Source organism: Epinephelus fuscoguttatus, linkage group LG8, assembly GCF_011397635.1.
Source record: "Epinephelus fuscoguttatus linkage group LG8, E.fuscoguttatus.final_Chr_v1".
Classification (NCBI taxonomy): Eukaryota; Metazoa; Chordata; class Actinopteri; order Perciformes; family Serranidae; genus Epinephelus; species Epinephelus fuscoguttatus.
This window is the reverse complement of record NC_064759.1, coordinates 44,161,610-44,178,377: the sequence shown is the minus strand read 5'-3', so window position 1 is coordinate 44,178,377 and position 16,768 is coordinate 44,161,610. Positions and strand designations below refer to the sequence as shown.

The window sequence follows — 16,768 nt, the reverse complement described above, 5'->3', positions numbered from 1 at the left end:
TTTATTTGAGGGAACAACGTGTTTCACGTTCAGCGTCATCAGGTTCACCTCAGATCTGACCTGAGCATTCACACGTGTTGCAATGCTTGCTGGTCACATGACCAATTTCATTATTTCTCTAAGCAAACACATCACAGTATACAAAAACAATACAATTACATCAATCAACCATGGTATAAAGTTAAAAACTTCAAAATTTCAATGCATGAATATTATAGCAATATCTACTTACATATGAGCAAACAATAATACACAAAGAGAGGAAATAAAGTAGAAATACTACAAAGTACTATATCCCAGCTTGAGACCACAGCCAGTACCTATATACAAAAATACCAATATCTGAAAATACCGGGACTTCTGGTGGTGACGCACCCAAGATGGCTGCTTAGGCCAAGGGCTGAGCCAACCTAGCTGATTTCCCCGTTATTTTATAAATTGAAATTGCAAAAGTACGTATACCGCTGGCGAAATAGCAACTGCAAAGTAATATGTTGGTAAAAAGCCACTATTTTACCCGTAACCCCCCTCAAAACCAACGTGGCAACAACATCCAAGAGACTGCGGATGCAACTAAGATAGCGGAATCACCTCCTCAAGACTTCACAACCGTGATGACTGAACTGCAGAGAATCAAGACTATCCTCGAGAGCCTAGCTGCGGACATCTCGGGGGTAAAAAGAGGAGTTGAGGCTGTGAATGAGACAGTGAAAAGTCTGGGCTGCAGAATTACCGAGGCAGAATCCAGAATATCTAAACTTGAGGACAAAGAGGAAAAAAGGGCCACGGTGGTGAATGACTTATCGAGACAAAACTGCATACTGACAGAGAAAATAACAGTGTTGGAAGGCTTTTCTCTGCGCCAAAATATCCGTATCGCGGGTGTGAAAGAAGGAATGGAAGGTCACGACTGGGATGGCTTTATGAAAACACTGCTATTGGAGGCACTGGATATTAATGTCGATGACTTGTATGAAGTTGACAGGATCCACCGGGTTGGCCCGCAGGCCAGGGGACAACTCCAAGCCAAGACTCATCATTGTCCAGTTCCTACGGGACAAGGCCAAGGCTGCCGTGTTAACGGAAGCGAGAAAGAAGAAGCAAGTCACATGGAACGGTACAAGGATTTTTTTTCTTCCAAGACTATGCACAAGAGAAACGCAAAAAATACGAGGAGGTGAGATGAATTCTCCGAAAGTGTAATGTGGAATATGCCTTGCGATACACAGCAACGACTTTCACACTGGACAACCGGCGGCACAAGTTCTTGTTTGTGTGGCCGATGCCAAAGCCTTTCTCAACCACCTCGAAGGTGAGGGGGACAACGGGGGCTAGCGGAGGAGAAGACTGCGCCACCAAAATCGATACATGAAAATACATTATGGAACAGCACTACTAGGATGATGCCGGAAAAAAAAAAAAAACGCTGAAAAGTTTGATCTGAACGTGAGCGGTCATTATATGGGTGTGGACAGAGAAGCTGTTCGTTTTAAGGGATAAAATTAATCTCATGGATACGGGCATAAATAAAAGTACTGGATGGAGCAGGGAGCACCTGCCAACGTGGACAGAGACTTTATTTTCGATTTTCGGGCTGTTAACGTGAGCAGAGTTTTTACTTTCCGGACTGAACAATCTTAAAAGTGTCATCCTTAGACCTAGGCCTATATGATACGAGGTCAGAGTCTCTGGTAAGATATATAATTTCTTTCTTTTTCTCAATGTAAGGGTGCGCGCACTTATAGGTGTGTGCGTATGTGTAAACACCTTTTTTTTCTTTACTTTTGCTTCCTGTCTCATACAGCTGTCACTGAATAATACGCCGTTAAATTCAAGCTCTCTCACGGTCATTTTGCAAATTTATGGTGGATTCTGATGTAGTGGTTCAGTCAAGCTTTAGTTACGGACTTATAGCATTTTGCAATGGATATAAGTGTTAGGTAAAAACCCCGGGGGAAGGGAGAGTTGGCTGGCCTAGAAGGCACAGCTGAGGGATTCATATATGCTACAGAAGGTTTGATGTTGGAAAGTAATATGTTCATAGGCTGCTGTTGCAGTATGTTTGTAAGTTTTTATTTGTTTGTTTGGTGTGTAGCCCTAGGTGTTTCATGCAGATATAGCTTTAATATTTATAATCCTGTGTTTCTGAAAACTTCTAATATCAGAGGAGGGGCAACCACGACAGTGGGACACTTCATTGTGATGGTAGTAGAATAATATCTTAGCAGAGCAATATGGAGCTGTTTAAAATTGTAACTTGGAACATATCAGGGTGCAATAATGTGGTCAAAAGGAAAAAAAATCCTCACATATCTGAAACAAAAAAAGGCTGATATAGCCCTTATTCAAGAAACCTATCTTAATGATGAGGAAGCTGCCAAACTCAAAAGAGAATGGGTTGCACATGAATATCATAGCACATTTTAAAGAGGAGTGAGTATTCTGATAAGGAAAAATATAGACTGTCAGAATACATAAATATGTCTCACACAAGGAAGGTAGATGGGTTATATTGGATGTCACTTTAGAGGGTCAAAGGATGACTATTGCCAATATTTATGCTCCTAATTTTGTTAACCCAGAATTTTTTCATGAAGTCTGTAACCTAATTAGAAATATGGAGAACAATAATATAATTTTAGGGGGGGAATTTAATCAAGTCAGGGATTTAATAATGGATAAAACGTATCAATCCTCTCAACCTAACACTGCCAGTGTTATGGCAATAGATGTATTGTCAGAAGAGTTGGGTCCTGTTGATATTTGGAGATTATTGCATCCAAATGAGAAGGACTTTACTTTCTTTTCACATCCGCACTCAAGCTACTCTAGAATTGATTATTTTCTGTTACCTCGTAGTCTGGTCAGTCAGGTGCTGAATTCTACAATTGGAAACATAGTACTGTCAGACCATGCACCAGTGGATTTAGTCCTCTATCCTCTAGATAAAGCAGAAAAAAGTTTGAGATGGCGTTTTAACAACTGCATGCTGAACAGGGAAGAAAACTGCACCTTTATTAAATCGGAAATGCAGGAATTCTGGGAGCATAATGAAGGCTCTATAGAGGACCATGGGGTAATGTGGGATGCTTTTAAATCTTTGCTGAGGGGGTGTATTATTCAACGAAGTTCACTTATTAAAAAAACAGAGGGTCAAAGGATACTTAAATTAGATAAAGATATCAAAAAGCTCGAAAAGCAACACATGGAGCAACAAGACTCAGATACATGGGGTAAACTGAATGAGCTTAAATGCGAATTAAAGGACATACTGAACAGAAAAAACGAATTTGCCCTGTTCTGTACTAGGCAGAAATATTACGAGCAGAGAGAGAGAGCTGGCAAAGTTCTGGCACACAGAGTAAAACAAATACAATCCCAAAACATTATTCCATCGATTTTTGATAAAGACAATAACCTTATCAATAACAAAAGAGACATAAATACCACATTTAGGGCGTTTTATCAAGAATTGTATACATCTCAGGGTGGGATAGATAAAAACAAATTAGAAGGTTTTTTTTTCCACAATTGAAATCCCAACTTTAATGCAGGATGAGAGAGCACTTTTGGAGGACGATATCTTCTTAGAAGAAATCAAAAAAGCAATCAGGGGCCTCAAGATAGGAAAGGCCCCGGGCAACGATGGGTTTTCAGTAGATTTCTATCAGAAATTCATAGAGGATCTTGCCCCTAGATTACTGGTCGTATATCGAGATGCGTTACAAAGAGGTAGGCTTCCTGAAAGCATAAGGGCGGCCGTTATTACGCTACTGCATAAAAAGGGAAGAGATCCACAGCAGTGTGCTAATTACCGCCCTATATCTCTAATTAATGTGGATGAAAAAATTCTCGCCAAAATCTTAGCAACTAGATTGGAAGATGTGGTCCCTTTACTCATCCATCAGGATCAGGTGGGGTTTATGCTGGGCAGGAGCTCTGCAGACAACCTGCAAAGACTGTTACACATTATGTGGATGACAAGAAATTATGACACACCAACTGTTGCCTTTTCATTAGATGCTGAAAAGGCGTTTGATAAAGTAGAGTTCCCCTTTTTATTTTATACGCTAGAAAAATTTGGATTTGGACCATTATTTAGGAAATGGGTGGAACTAATGTATACTGATCCAACAGCCACAGTATTAACCAATGGGATTATGTCACCTCAAATCAGGCTAAATCGTAGTGTACGACAAGGATCGCCTCTGTCACCTTTAATCTTTGCTTTATTTCTTGAACCCCTGGCTATAGCCCTACGGACTAATTCAAATATACGGTGTGCAGGCAGGTCAGGAAGAACACAAGCTTCTTCTGTACGCGGAAGATGTTTTATTGATATCCAGTGACCCTGAATCCTCAGTCCCAGAAATCTGCTCAGTTATAAATCTGTTTTCAGAGATATCTGGATATACTGTTAACTGGTCGAAATCAGAAGCCATGCCGTTATCAAAGATGTGGCCCCCAGATATCAGAAAGAATTGGAAATTCAGATGGATGCCAGAAGGATTAACATATTTGGGCATCAAATTAACTCTAGGTCTGAAAAAAATAATGGAAGCCAACATATTACTAGTCATTCATTACAAAACTGGGATAAATTGTATATTTCCTTGATTGGCAGACTCAATTTGGTAAAAATGATTGTAATTCCCAAGATCAATTATATCACTTGCATGTTACCACTGCATCTTCCTCCCTCACTACTTAAAACATATAACGGGATGACAGAGAAGTTTATTTGGTCGGGAAAAAACCCCATGTTTAATCGGACCAAGCTATATGCTGCAAAAGGCAAGGGGGGATTAGCACTATCACGAATAGACTGGTATCATTTGTCATTTTCTTTATCTCAGCTATCTAATATTCACCTACCCCCTACAAGGACCCCTCTGTGGGTCAGGATAGAAGAGCAACTAGTGTATCCTTTTTCTGTGGAGGTCTTCCTTTCACAAAAAGACAGGCCGATTCCCTTCCAAGACCCGGTACTGGCTTTTTCCAGAGAGTCTTGGAGAATAGCACATCAAATAACGAAAGCCGATCCATATTTATCAAGCAGATACTCCATATGGTATAACAAGAAACTGTTAATAGATAAGAAGAGTTTCTTTTGGGATAAATGGATTAAGTCTGGTATTCACATTTTTGAGGATGTGATGGGAGATGTTGGATTCAGATCCTTTGACGAAATTAAAAATATATAATATAATTAGGGGTCTGGTCGAGGTCTGGTAGAGGAGTGTCAGAATATTCCACAGCTTCAAGGCAAGTCAAACAAATTATTAATAGACATTGGAAAGTACTAGAATGTGACCTGAGCCTAAACCATTTAGCTGCCTTCAGACCTCGATTTTGCTTCAAGAGAGGCAGAAATGTGAGAGACACTGTTGTCAGTTCCATGTATAGTGAACCAACACAAACCAACTGGCTTTCTCAGCAAGTTTATGGGAATTATAGATGTGGAAAATGTGCACATTGTGCCAACACATTTGATACAAAAACATTTAATCATTCCCATTTGGGAAAGAAATATAATGTAAAAGAATGTATCAATTATCTTTCCACTCATGTAATTTATGTGCTTATTTGCCCATGTGGCTTGATGTATGTTGGCCAAACAAAACGCAATCTGAAGTTGAGGATTGCTGAGCATAAAGCGGCCATCAGAAATAATAATCTTGATTATGCTATCGCCAGACAATACAGAGATAAAAATCATGGTTCTGACAGCTTCCCTCAGATTTATTGGAATTGAGAGAGTGTTGCCTAATCCTAGAGGGGGGAACATCATCAAACAGCTCCTGAGAAGGGAAGCGTTTTGGATTAATGAACTGTCTACTGTTGAACCTTTTTAGAATGAATGATTCACAGGATTTGAGTTGTTTTCTTTAACCTGTGCATTTCTTTTTCTACCCGTAGGACACGTAGGGAAAGTTGAGCCATCACCCTGCGTAGGGAAAGCTGTATCATTGCGTGTAGGGAAAGTCGAGCCTGCACTATCACCTGTGTAGCAGTGAGTAAGGGATAGATTTATAAGATGTATATTATTCTGCATAAAGATGTTGGTATTTCTGTACTGGCTGTGGTCTCAAGCTGGGATATAGTACTTTGTAGTATTTCTACTTTATTTCCTCTCTTTGTGTATTATTGTTTGTTCATATGTAAGTAGATTTTGCTATAATATTCATACATTGAAATTTTGTTTTTAACTTTATACCATGGTTGATACATATTTTTCAACTTCATGATTGATGTAATTGTATTGTTTTTGTATACTGTGATGTGTTTGCTTAGAGAAAAAATGAAATTTGTCATGTGACCAGCAAGCATTTAAACACACCTGTGAATGCTCAGGTCATTTTTTTTTTTTTCTCAAATATTTTGGTTGGATCCCCATTCCCTCACTAGCTGTGTTTGTATATACACACACACACACACACACACACACACACCTACGCTAGCCACACACACTAGGTCAGTACAACACTGCCAATTGCTGTTTTTTTCATCACCAACAAACGCACATGGCTACGTTTCGCCAACACACGCATGTGGTTGGGTTTAGGTTAAAAGAACAGCGTTTGGCTTTTCAGTCTTACAGCAAGCAAACACCAGCTTATCGGGTGAAAGTTGATGGTTGTTGGACCCATCCACTACACCTCCCACCTGCCCTACTTGGACTTCTGTGCCTTAACTTTCATCGTTGTCCTGCCATGCTTCCCCCCGATGCAGCCGGGTGCTGTTAAACAATAACGGCAAATGGCAGCATATCATGCTGATGTGAAAGGATGGCTTTTTACGTAGATGTCTGACACCAGAAGTCATTGACCAAGTGTTGGATTTAGACAACTTCAGAGCGAGACCAAGTTAGGTTACAATATCAAAATGGTTTTTGAAAAGAGAAGCATGCTGGACCTTCAATACTGTAGGCCATAATGTAGAAATGCTTGATCTGAATCCATTTCTTTGGTGGAATAATATGCCTCTTCAATATCTGCAGCCATTTGTTCTTCCATAGGGAAAGATGAGACAGAGTAAATTCTGTTTACCTTAGATTCTTCCTCTGTTGCATTTGTAATAGAGATAAAGGCCTAAAACACTCTTTTTCCTTAAAGCCAGATATGTAACTTTGGATGAAGGTAAACAATGGTGACCTCCACAAGTGGTCGTTACAGGATGCAGGCACATTAATCATGTTGATACGTGAGAAGGTGAAAGGTACTGCTCTATTCTAATAAGGGAAAAACTTTGGCACAAGACTAGAACAGAAAGAAAAGGAAACGTGTCCAAGACTTGTTGTGTTATTGTTGTGACATCCCTTGTTATGTACAGTATATGGCAGATCTGATTACCATGACTGTCAAAACATTGGAGCCATTTGTGTGCTAAAATGTAGTTGCTAAAAATTTGTATTATTGACAAAAAAAAAAAAACAGACTGAGAGAGTAGAAACAAGTAAGGACAAGCAATTTTAATGTAGTAGGCAGCTTAATGAATCTACTAATAATCAGAATCCTGCCAATCTGTAATGCTATTTGGATGGCTATTTTCCCCCTAAACACACATTTGTGGACACATTTCTCATGATATCACAATAGGTTTTTTATAATCGATTGAACTGCTCCTCAATAGGCTTTTTTCACAGCAGATGTCATGGTACAGAAAGCACAAGTGCATGACAGTGTGACAGTGAGCCAGCATGCACAGTACCTGAAACCAGCCGGCATCAGTTTCATTATTTGCGCCTGTGCTTTTCCTACTGTGAATGTGAAAAAAAAAACAAACTTTCAATTATCTTTGGCAGCTGAAGTACCTACCTAAATGGTCCAAGCTTGTCAGAAATGATACCACAGTATTGCCGCTGTTGGTATTTTAGTAGTAGTGCAGGCTCACATTCAGGACATTTACCACCAGGACAGTCACTGGTGCAGCCAGCGTCTCCTCCTGCCTGGGTTAAATGACATAAATAAATTAATATGTAAATCTGTGAACATATGAAGAGGTTTTTTAGCAATATATATATATATATATATATATATATATATATATATGTACGTACAGTACAGGCCAAAAGTTTGGACACACCTTCTCATTCAATGCGTTTTCTTTATTTTCATGACTATTTACATTGTAGATTCTCACTGAAGGCATCAAAACTATGAATGAACATATGTGGAGTTATGTACTTAACAAAAAAAGGTGAAATAACTGAAAACATGTTTTATATTCTGGTTTCTTCAAAATAGCCACCCTTTGCTCTGATTACTGCTTTGCACACTCTTGGCATTCTCTCCATGAGCTTCAAGAGGTAGTCACCTGAAATGGTTTCCACTTCACAGGTGTGCCTTATCAGGGTTAATTAGTGGAATTTCTTGCTTTATCAATGGGGTTGGGACCATCAGTTGTGTTGTGCAGAAGTCAGGTTAATACACAGCTGACAGCCCTATTGGACAAGTGTTAAAATTCATATTATGGCAAGAACCAATCAGCTAACTAAAGAAAAACGAGTGGCCATCATTACTTTAAGAAATGAAGGTCAGTCAGTCCGGAAAATTGCAAAAACTTTAAAAGTGTCCCCAAGTGGAGTCGCAAAAACCATCAAGCGCTACAACGAACAAGCTGCTGTTAATTTGCGATTTCTGAGGCTGGTGACTCGGATGAACTTATCCTCAGAAGCAGAGGTGACTCTTGGTCTTCCTTTCCTGGGTCGGTCCTCATGTGTGCCAGTTTCGTTGTAGCACTTGATGGTTTTTGATGTTATTTGATGTTATTTGTGGGAATATGTCCCTCCTTGTGGTGCAAAATTTGTTACCAAGACCCTTAAAGGGATAGTGCACCCAAAAATGAAAATTCAGCCATTATCTACTCACCCATATGTCGAGGGAGGCTCAGGTGAAGTTTTAGAGTCCTCACATCACTTCCGGAGATCCCAGGGGAGAGGGGGTAGCAACACAATTCCACTTAATGGAGGCTGACGGCGCCCCAGATTCAAACGTCCAAAAACACATAATTGAAACCACAAAATATCTCCATACTGCTAGTCCTGTAGCTCTAATTGCTTCCCTGTACACCGTACTCACATGTGTGCGCTTGCGTGAGACCATGAGACATGGGCACTGCCTTCATGTGTGTTCACATGCTTTCGCTGGTCTTGTGCGCAAGCGCACACACGTGAGCGCGGTCCACAGAGAGGCAGTCAGAGCTACAGGCTACAATGAGGCTAAAACAGAGTTCACATGACGTTTTTCCAAACAACTTCTTATGTTGGGGCTTCAGGACCCTTGGATCACTACGGACGAGCAGTATGGAGATATTTTGTGGTTTCAATTATGTTTTTGGACGTTTGAATCTGGGGCGCCTTCAGCCTGCATTAGGTGGAGTTGTGCTGCTACCCTCTCTCCCCTTGGATCTCCGCAAGTGATGTGAGGACTCTAAAACTTCACCAGCCTCAGCCTCCCTAGCCATGAGGGTGAGTAGATAATGGCTGAATTTTCATTTTTTGGGTGCACTATCCCTTTAATGTAGGCAAATTAACGATTACCATTATTAATTACTCAGAACACCTGCAAAGCAGAGTGATAAATGCATAATTAAAAGTCTCAGTGCTGTTAAACTGCTGTTAAACTCTTGTCCAATCAGATTGATTTGTAGTAACTAGAGCAACCAATGAACCTTTCAATGCACATATGCACATACGACTATTCTTTTAAGACTTTAACAAATGTTAACCTTTCCTTGACTGCTTGATGAAGGTCCAGGGATGTTTTTTATGCATGACTTTTGTTCTCCTACCCTCCTGTCCACCACACATGCACACACTATTCTGTCTGCTGTATTGAGCTGGAGAAGGAGCCACAGACTTAACATGTGCATGGAGAGTATGTGCTTGCTTTGTGCTTCTATAGTATATGACCTGGGGTCCGTTTCACAAAGCAGGTTTAGTGGAAACTCAGAGTCTGTTAACCCTGAAATGAGGGAAACTCTGAGTTTTCCGTTTCAAAAAGGGAGGTAACTCAAACCAGAGAAAGAGGGGTAACTCTAGCCTGTTTCAGAGAGAGAAGTAACTTAAGCTCTCGGTCAGTTACCGTAGTGACAGACTCTATGAACCTAACCTGGTCGGGACCAGGTTTTTCTCAATGAACCTCCAGTTTCTCTCTGTGTCCGCCCTCTTTCAGAGCCACACACTCCATTTGATTTCCTCATTCATTCAGTCAGCAGGCGAGTTTTGGCGTAGCCTAGTTCTGCCGTCTGTCATTTAAAAAAAAAAAATCAGAGTCAGTATATTACAAGTCCATTAGGCACAGTAGGTGGAGACTTTTTTCACTAACATGGCATGTCCTTTTGATGACGATCCCGTGGATGAAGGTGCAGAATTACTGCGCAGAGAATTAAATATTCGTCGGGAGATGGTTATCAGACCGCGCATAGATGTTCTAGCATTTCCACACAATTATCTTTTTGAGCTGTACCGTTTCACGTCACACTCCATCATCTACATACACAACCTAGTTTTTTGTACAATGTCGGAGATGCTGAGCACTTGAGTAAGGCAACTGTATGCAGGGCGGTCAGAAAAGTGTGCTCGTTTTACGGGCATCTGCCTTCTTTCTGTTGGCTGAGTAGAAGTCTGTGTTAGTTTAAATAGGCTTAATTATTTAACAGAACATGATATAGATGAGAAGACATTTATGTGTGTGAAAACAGCATTATGTTGGGGATAAAACAACTGCACAGTCAAACAGCCACTTAATATTTACTTTACAATGTAAAACATGATCAAAATGAGGTACCCCCATGAGATTATGCCGAGGTCTTACCTGTTTGAACAGTGTTTTTATATTTCATCCTAAACTGCTGCCAAGTGCGCTTCTCCCCCGCGGGATTGCACCTAAATGAAATAAATTAATAGGCTACCATTCAAGCAGTTTTCCCCTGTAATATTATTGTGATTGCAAAGGACTACATTTAAACTTATGCATTCTCCCACGCCGTCTCCCTCTCTTTTGCAGCTGCAGCGGTGTTGCACTTCTTTTTGAAAACGTGCGCAAACTCGCCGTATGAGCGCATTAAGATTTCTAATTCTAGTGGGGTGAAAAACGCAGCCCTCCTCTTCCCCGTTGCCATGGTGACTCGTCGAATTGGGGCTCCATTGATGCTGGCTTTTTATAGTTGTGGTGCACGCGTTTAACTCCAGGTGAAACTACTCCGAGTTGATTAAACTGATTCAAATCAGCTGTTCTGGAACCGGAAACTCAGAGTTTCCTATCTCAGAGTAGATCAACTCAGATTTCATGATTAGACTCAGAGTTTGTTGAACCTGCTTTGTGAAACGGACCCCTGATGGGTTTTTCCACTACAGGTTTGTTTAGGATACTCCTGGCCCCAGTCTCAGCTCATACAAACCTTCCAGCTGTGTCCAAATGCATTAATGTGTTTAGCCTGGGTGCCATCAGGTTTCATTAAGTCATCACCAGGTTTTCCATTGTAATTTCCACACAAGCCTAAAGAGAGACAAGCAAGAACCACAGCAGTCACACATTAGATAAACACTTCAGTTGCATTCCTGCAACTTTTCACAATAATTTGAATCCCACTGTTAAAAGAAAGGTTCAGTATTTTTTTCAAATACACATATTTGCTTTCTTTTCAAGAGTGAAGTTAGAAGAGAAATATTAATCTCATGTCTCTTTGTTCAATAAATCAATCAATTTTATTTATAAAGCCCAATATCACAAATCACAATTTGCCTCACTACAGAGATGGAGTCAGGATATGGTTGGACTAACTTAGCATCAAAACTGAAGGCAGGATGAAAGAGATCAAGGAGGAAATTCACATACAGCACCAGAGACCATGTTTGAACAGACATAGCAAGGCCACAAGATGTGCCAGAGAGCCTCAGTAAAAACTGAGCAAAACAAGTGCACCTACTGATATAAAAGTTTTGTGACAAGTGAGTTTTGTTGTGACAACGCTGTGGTTAACACTATAGTTGGTAACTTTTACACCAAAATAACTTTTGTTATATTTGCTGAATCTGTCACTATATTCAGAAAGCACCAAATGATAAAAAAAAATACATATATTCCTCTGCCCACTCTATCGCCTTGTGGCATTTCTAATGGCCTTACAGCATGTGAACTAAAACAAACAATCAGACCCGAGGAGTCTCTAATGCAGCAGTCAATCATGTCAATCACTGCTCGTGAGCTGCTGTCAAATATGATTCGAGGTTTTGTCACTGTACTGTCTGTTTTTCACCTTAAATGTTTTCAGAGACATATTTTAGTGTACTCTTTAGCTGTAGTATGAGAAAGTTGGTCCGGCTGCTGGGTGGGTACGTCTGTTGACTGTCTCCATAGCAACCAAGTCACAAACTTTCTCATTTTACAGCTACAGTAAAATTTGTCTCTGAAAACATTTAAGGAGAGAAATTGACCAGCGCTGCCTACTTTAAAAGTTAGACCACAATTAACGAGCAGTGAGTGACATGATTGACAGCTGCATTAGAGACTCCTCAGCTCTGATGGTTGTTTCTGGGTCAACCCAGACTCACTCCAAAGTTGTCAAATACTGGCGCTGGGTCAGTGACTTCCGGCGTCAGACACTGACGGCATGATACGCGGTCATGTTTAATGGAGTCGGGGGAAACATGGCAGGACAATAATGTGAATTGGGCGGATGTGAGGGGTGGTGGATGGGTCCAACAACCACCAACTCTTACCCAGGAGGCCGGTGTTCACTTGCTGTAAGATTGTAGAGCCAAACCCTGATTTTTTTTCCTTAACCCAACCACATGCTTTTGTTGCCTAAACACAACCACGTGCGTGTGTTGGTAAAACATAACCATAGGGTTAGTTGTTGAAGAAAAAAAAAGGTATAATTGTACCAGTGTAACGCATTTTATTTGAAAGACACTGATTGAAAACCGTACATTTCCTGTGAAAATGGAAATGTATTTTTTTTTTTAAAAAAAATGCATGTAACAAGGTGAAGTTGACATGGCATCCCAGAATGTCAACAACCAAAGCAGCCAGGGTACCATGCATGTCATATGTTGTAGTGGACAGTCAATGGCCAAATGCCGATATGTGATGAGGGGAGAGAATGTGTTGTTTAGATAGCTTTTAGGTTAGGCACAAAAACCGCTTGGTAAGGAAAACATCACATTTTGACCTTAAATACCTGGTTTTGTTGCCCTAACCCAGCTGCCGGCATCACACCATTGACCAACCTCTCCTCCTCGTGATTAGGAACTTGCATACACATGTAATCTTAAATGCCTCATATGTATGAAACATAGACGTGTAACATATCTGTGATTTGTAGAAATGTACAAAGCCAACAATTTATTCTGGCGACTTGTGTGTTAGTACTGTGGTGTATATTGTTATTTATTTTATGTATTGTCTGTTACATTAGTTCTAAACTAAGGAGAATTAAGTTCATGCATCACAGGTTACCATGGTGACTCATCCTGGTTACCATGGTGATCTACCCCAGATAGCTAGGTGACCTTATTTCCTATTACAGGCCCCAGTATTTAAACTGCTGACATAAGCTGCTGTAAACCGCATTTCCTGCTGAACGGCATGTTTGTTTGTTTTATAACCACAGTGCTGCTGTCATACTCATTGCTAAAACACTGCTGAGTAAACTTAACACCCCCCAGTAAGACATACCCAACTTACCCTCTGTAGCAGCAGAGTATGAACTGGGCAAAGTCAAGCTGACGTGGCTGTTCCAGTTGAACCTGAGCGTCAAACCGAAATATGTTTTCACAACGCCAAAGTAGCCACACCGGTACATGGAAAGCGTGCCATCTTCTAAAGAGAACGGCAGGTTCACTGACTGACTGTTTACCTGTGTGTGTGGGTGAGGGTGGCGGTGGGGGGAGTGGGGGGGGGGGGTTAAATCACATTTAGTTATTCCATGACAGTACATTTAAGTAACCTATATTTAAAGCACAAGTATGAAAAGTGTTAGGGCCCAGCGTGCCTGGCTTTGTACCTATTGTTGTGTAGAGACTTTTTTTTTTTGCCGCATAACAGACATGGGGAAAAGTCACACATGTGCAAGTCACAAGCAAGTCTCAGGTCTTTACCTTCAAATCTCAAGCAAGTCCCAAGTTAGTTATGGTGAGAATCAAGCAAGTCAAGTCCTGTCCCTGCTATAAGTCAAGCGAGTCAAGTCGAGTCATTGCTCAGGTCAAGCAAGTCACAAGTCAAGTCATATGTCACATACAGCAAACATCTCACAATCCGCTAGCTACATGTCCTCTGAATATGCTGTGAAAAAGTCCGGTCTCTGTAGACAGCCCAGGCTCCGCAAATGGCAACAAAAACATTTGGGTCCAGGCTACACCAACCAGCCAGCGCGAGACCAGCGAAAGCAAGCACACACACATGAACGCGGTGCCCATGTCTCATGGTCTCGCGCAAGTGCGCACACGTGAACGCGGTGCCCACAGAGGCAGTTAGAGCTACAGGCTACAATGAGACTAAAAACAGAGTTCAAACAGGGCTCTATCTTAACCTCTACGCTAAAAATTTAGGAGCACAGAAAGAAATTTAGGAGCGCAGTGAAAATTTTAAGTAACACATTTAATAGGAAAACAACAAAATACAAAGGCTCCTCTGGAGCCACCCTCTCCTCCATCATGTGTGTGGTAAGGGCCCAGCACACACACACAGGGCTACATTGGGCCTACTGCTCTACTATTAGAGCAATAAACCCCAGTTGCGGGTTGAATGGGGGTCACAGACAGGAATACGGTGGAGCCCTATGGCCGCCCACCGCAAGATAACGGTTTACCAGCGACCGAGAAGCCTGGCTCCAGGTCCAATAATTTCCTCTTTGTTGGTGTCATGCTCCACAGTGACTGTTAGCACCCAGCCACAAATATTTTTCCTTGAGCTTTTTGACGTGACTGGTGGAAAATGTATGACCCTTAGATTAGATTTTTAAAATTTAGCTAAGTTCATCCGATGAACTCAGCTAAATTGGATGCCCCCTGGCTACAGGGGGGATCAAAATAAAATAAATAAATAAAATAAAAATCAGCCAGCCACCCTTCTCCTCTGATAAGTTAAGAACAGTCCCTTATCAGTGCATAAACCACACACATCATGCAGCCCGGTTGGTATATTTGTAGTACATTCCCTAATAGACCCACAGTGAGCTGGGTGCTAACAGTCACTGTGGAGCATGACACCTACGAAGAGGAAATTACTGGACCTGGAGCTGGGCATCTCAGTCGCCGGTAAACCGTTATCTTGCGGCGGTGGCCATAGTGGTCCACCGTATTCCTGTCTGTGACCCCCGTTCAACCCACAACCGGCAGGTCAAGTCATGTGACTCAAGTCCCCCATCTCTGCTGCATAATCATATTTTTGAGGTTGGATGCTTGAAAAATTGGCAAACATGTTAGAACTGGTGAAAATGACAAATTTCTGCTGTGAGTGGGCTGGGGCTTAGCCCGCATGTTTCATAGTGCCCCCAAACACACTACCAGGTTGGGATTAACTTCTTTTGGTGTTCACAAAATTTGAGTCGATTACTGTGCTCATTAAGAGCATGTAACTTTAAAAAAAAAAAAATCGCCTTGTTGTTCAGCCACTTTTGATTTCATGCTTTATCATAATATGAAGACATGTTTGTGAACTTTAGGATGGACAAAAACTCACAAAACTTTTTCCCCATGGTTATACTAGACATTACTTCGATTTTGGTGCTACAGTTGGACTTAGGCTGGCACGTTGGCTCTTTAGTGCCTCCAATTACTTTTAGCCATTGAATGCAATTTTAAGCCCTTGATATACTCAAAAACCCATGAAACTTTGTGCATGCAGTGAAACCTGGGAACATTGTGAGAATTTACAGTGATTGCGTTCATGTGTCTTACCAGTATTATCCCTGGTCTGGCACGACTCATGCTGACAGTGATGTTAGAGAATACAGTAAGAGAGACTGACTTGGTATAAGACACAGCTTTGTTACGCCCTCTGTTCTCATTTTGGACCAGTACTCGGAATGGTTCCAGGTCCAGGTCAGATCCCTTAATGACTTGGGACAGGACATAGGTACAAGTGCCCTGGAAATCAAACCGCTGTTTGTCAAAGCTTTTGTAATGGCAGTCTCCAGTGGCCTGGCATGTTGCGTAGGATGTTGGGTAGCAGTCCCTAACACCTCCCTTTAAAGCACAGTGCTCATTCTTCTTACAGGTAACCGATTCGCACTATACCAGAAGGAGAAAACAGAATGGAACAGAATATCAATTCACAGTGATGAAAGTAAAACAAGAAAGGCACACAACAACTGCTGCAGTCAGTTTGCAGTGCACACACCCTCAAAGCACATGGGTCTTTGTATAGATCATACTTAGAGCTTAAAAATGACACACATACACTTACACACCAACCTTGGTTTTCCCTTTGAGGCATTTACACATGGTTGTGCAGGTGTTATCGCCCCAGAAAGTGGTGGCTGCTGGATAATATCTGCCCTGATACTGACATCCACAGCTAGACTTAGGAACACATCTGAAAGAAATGCGAAAACAAAAAAACAAACACGAAATAATGAAATATGCAGTGCATCATACACATGAAACAGACAGCCAAGACTATGTTCCTCTTTTATGGTTTAGCCAACTAATTAGTTGGTGTTGCTGATTAGCAGACTTCTGCTGTTGTCCACAAGTATTTCACAGGGAAAGCTATATTTTGATGCACTTACTCCTGCAACCCAAATGACATGAGTGATTCTA

At 41.2% G+C, this 16,768-nt stretch overlaps 1 protein-coding gene across 1 annotated transcript in view; it reads right to left on the bottom strand.

Annotated features, from left to right (window-relative positions):
* Positions 1–935: 935 nt before the first annotated feature.
* LOC125892576 (IgGFc-binding protein-like) overlaps positions 936–16,768 on the bottom strand; it is a 42,672-nt gene continuing 26,839 nt past the window's right edge. Inside the window, exons 5-10 of the mRNA XM_049582582.1 lie at positions 16,421–16,541; positions 15,905–16,237; positions 13,692–13,863; positions 11,404–11,501; positions 7,818–7,948; positions 936–1,050 (exon numbers count right to left, since the gene is read on the bottom strand). Of these exons, the coding sequence (XP_049438539.1) occupies positions 936–1,050; positions 7,818–7,948; positions 11,404–11,501; positions 13,692–13,863; positions 15,905–16,237; positions 16,421–16,541 (970 nt within the window). The remainder of the gene's footprint in view (positions 1,051–7,817; positions 7,949–11,403; positions 11,502–13,691; positions 13,864–15,904; positions 16,238–16,420; positions 16,542–16,768) is intronic.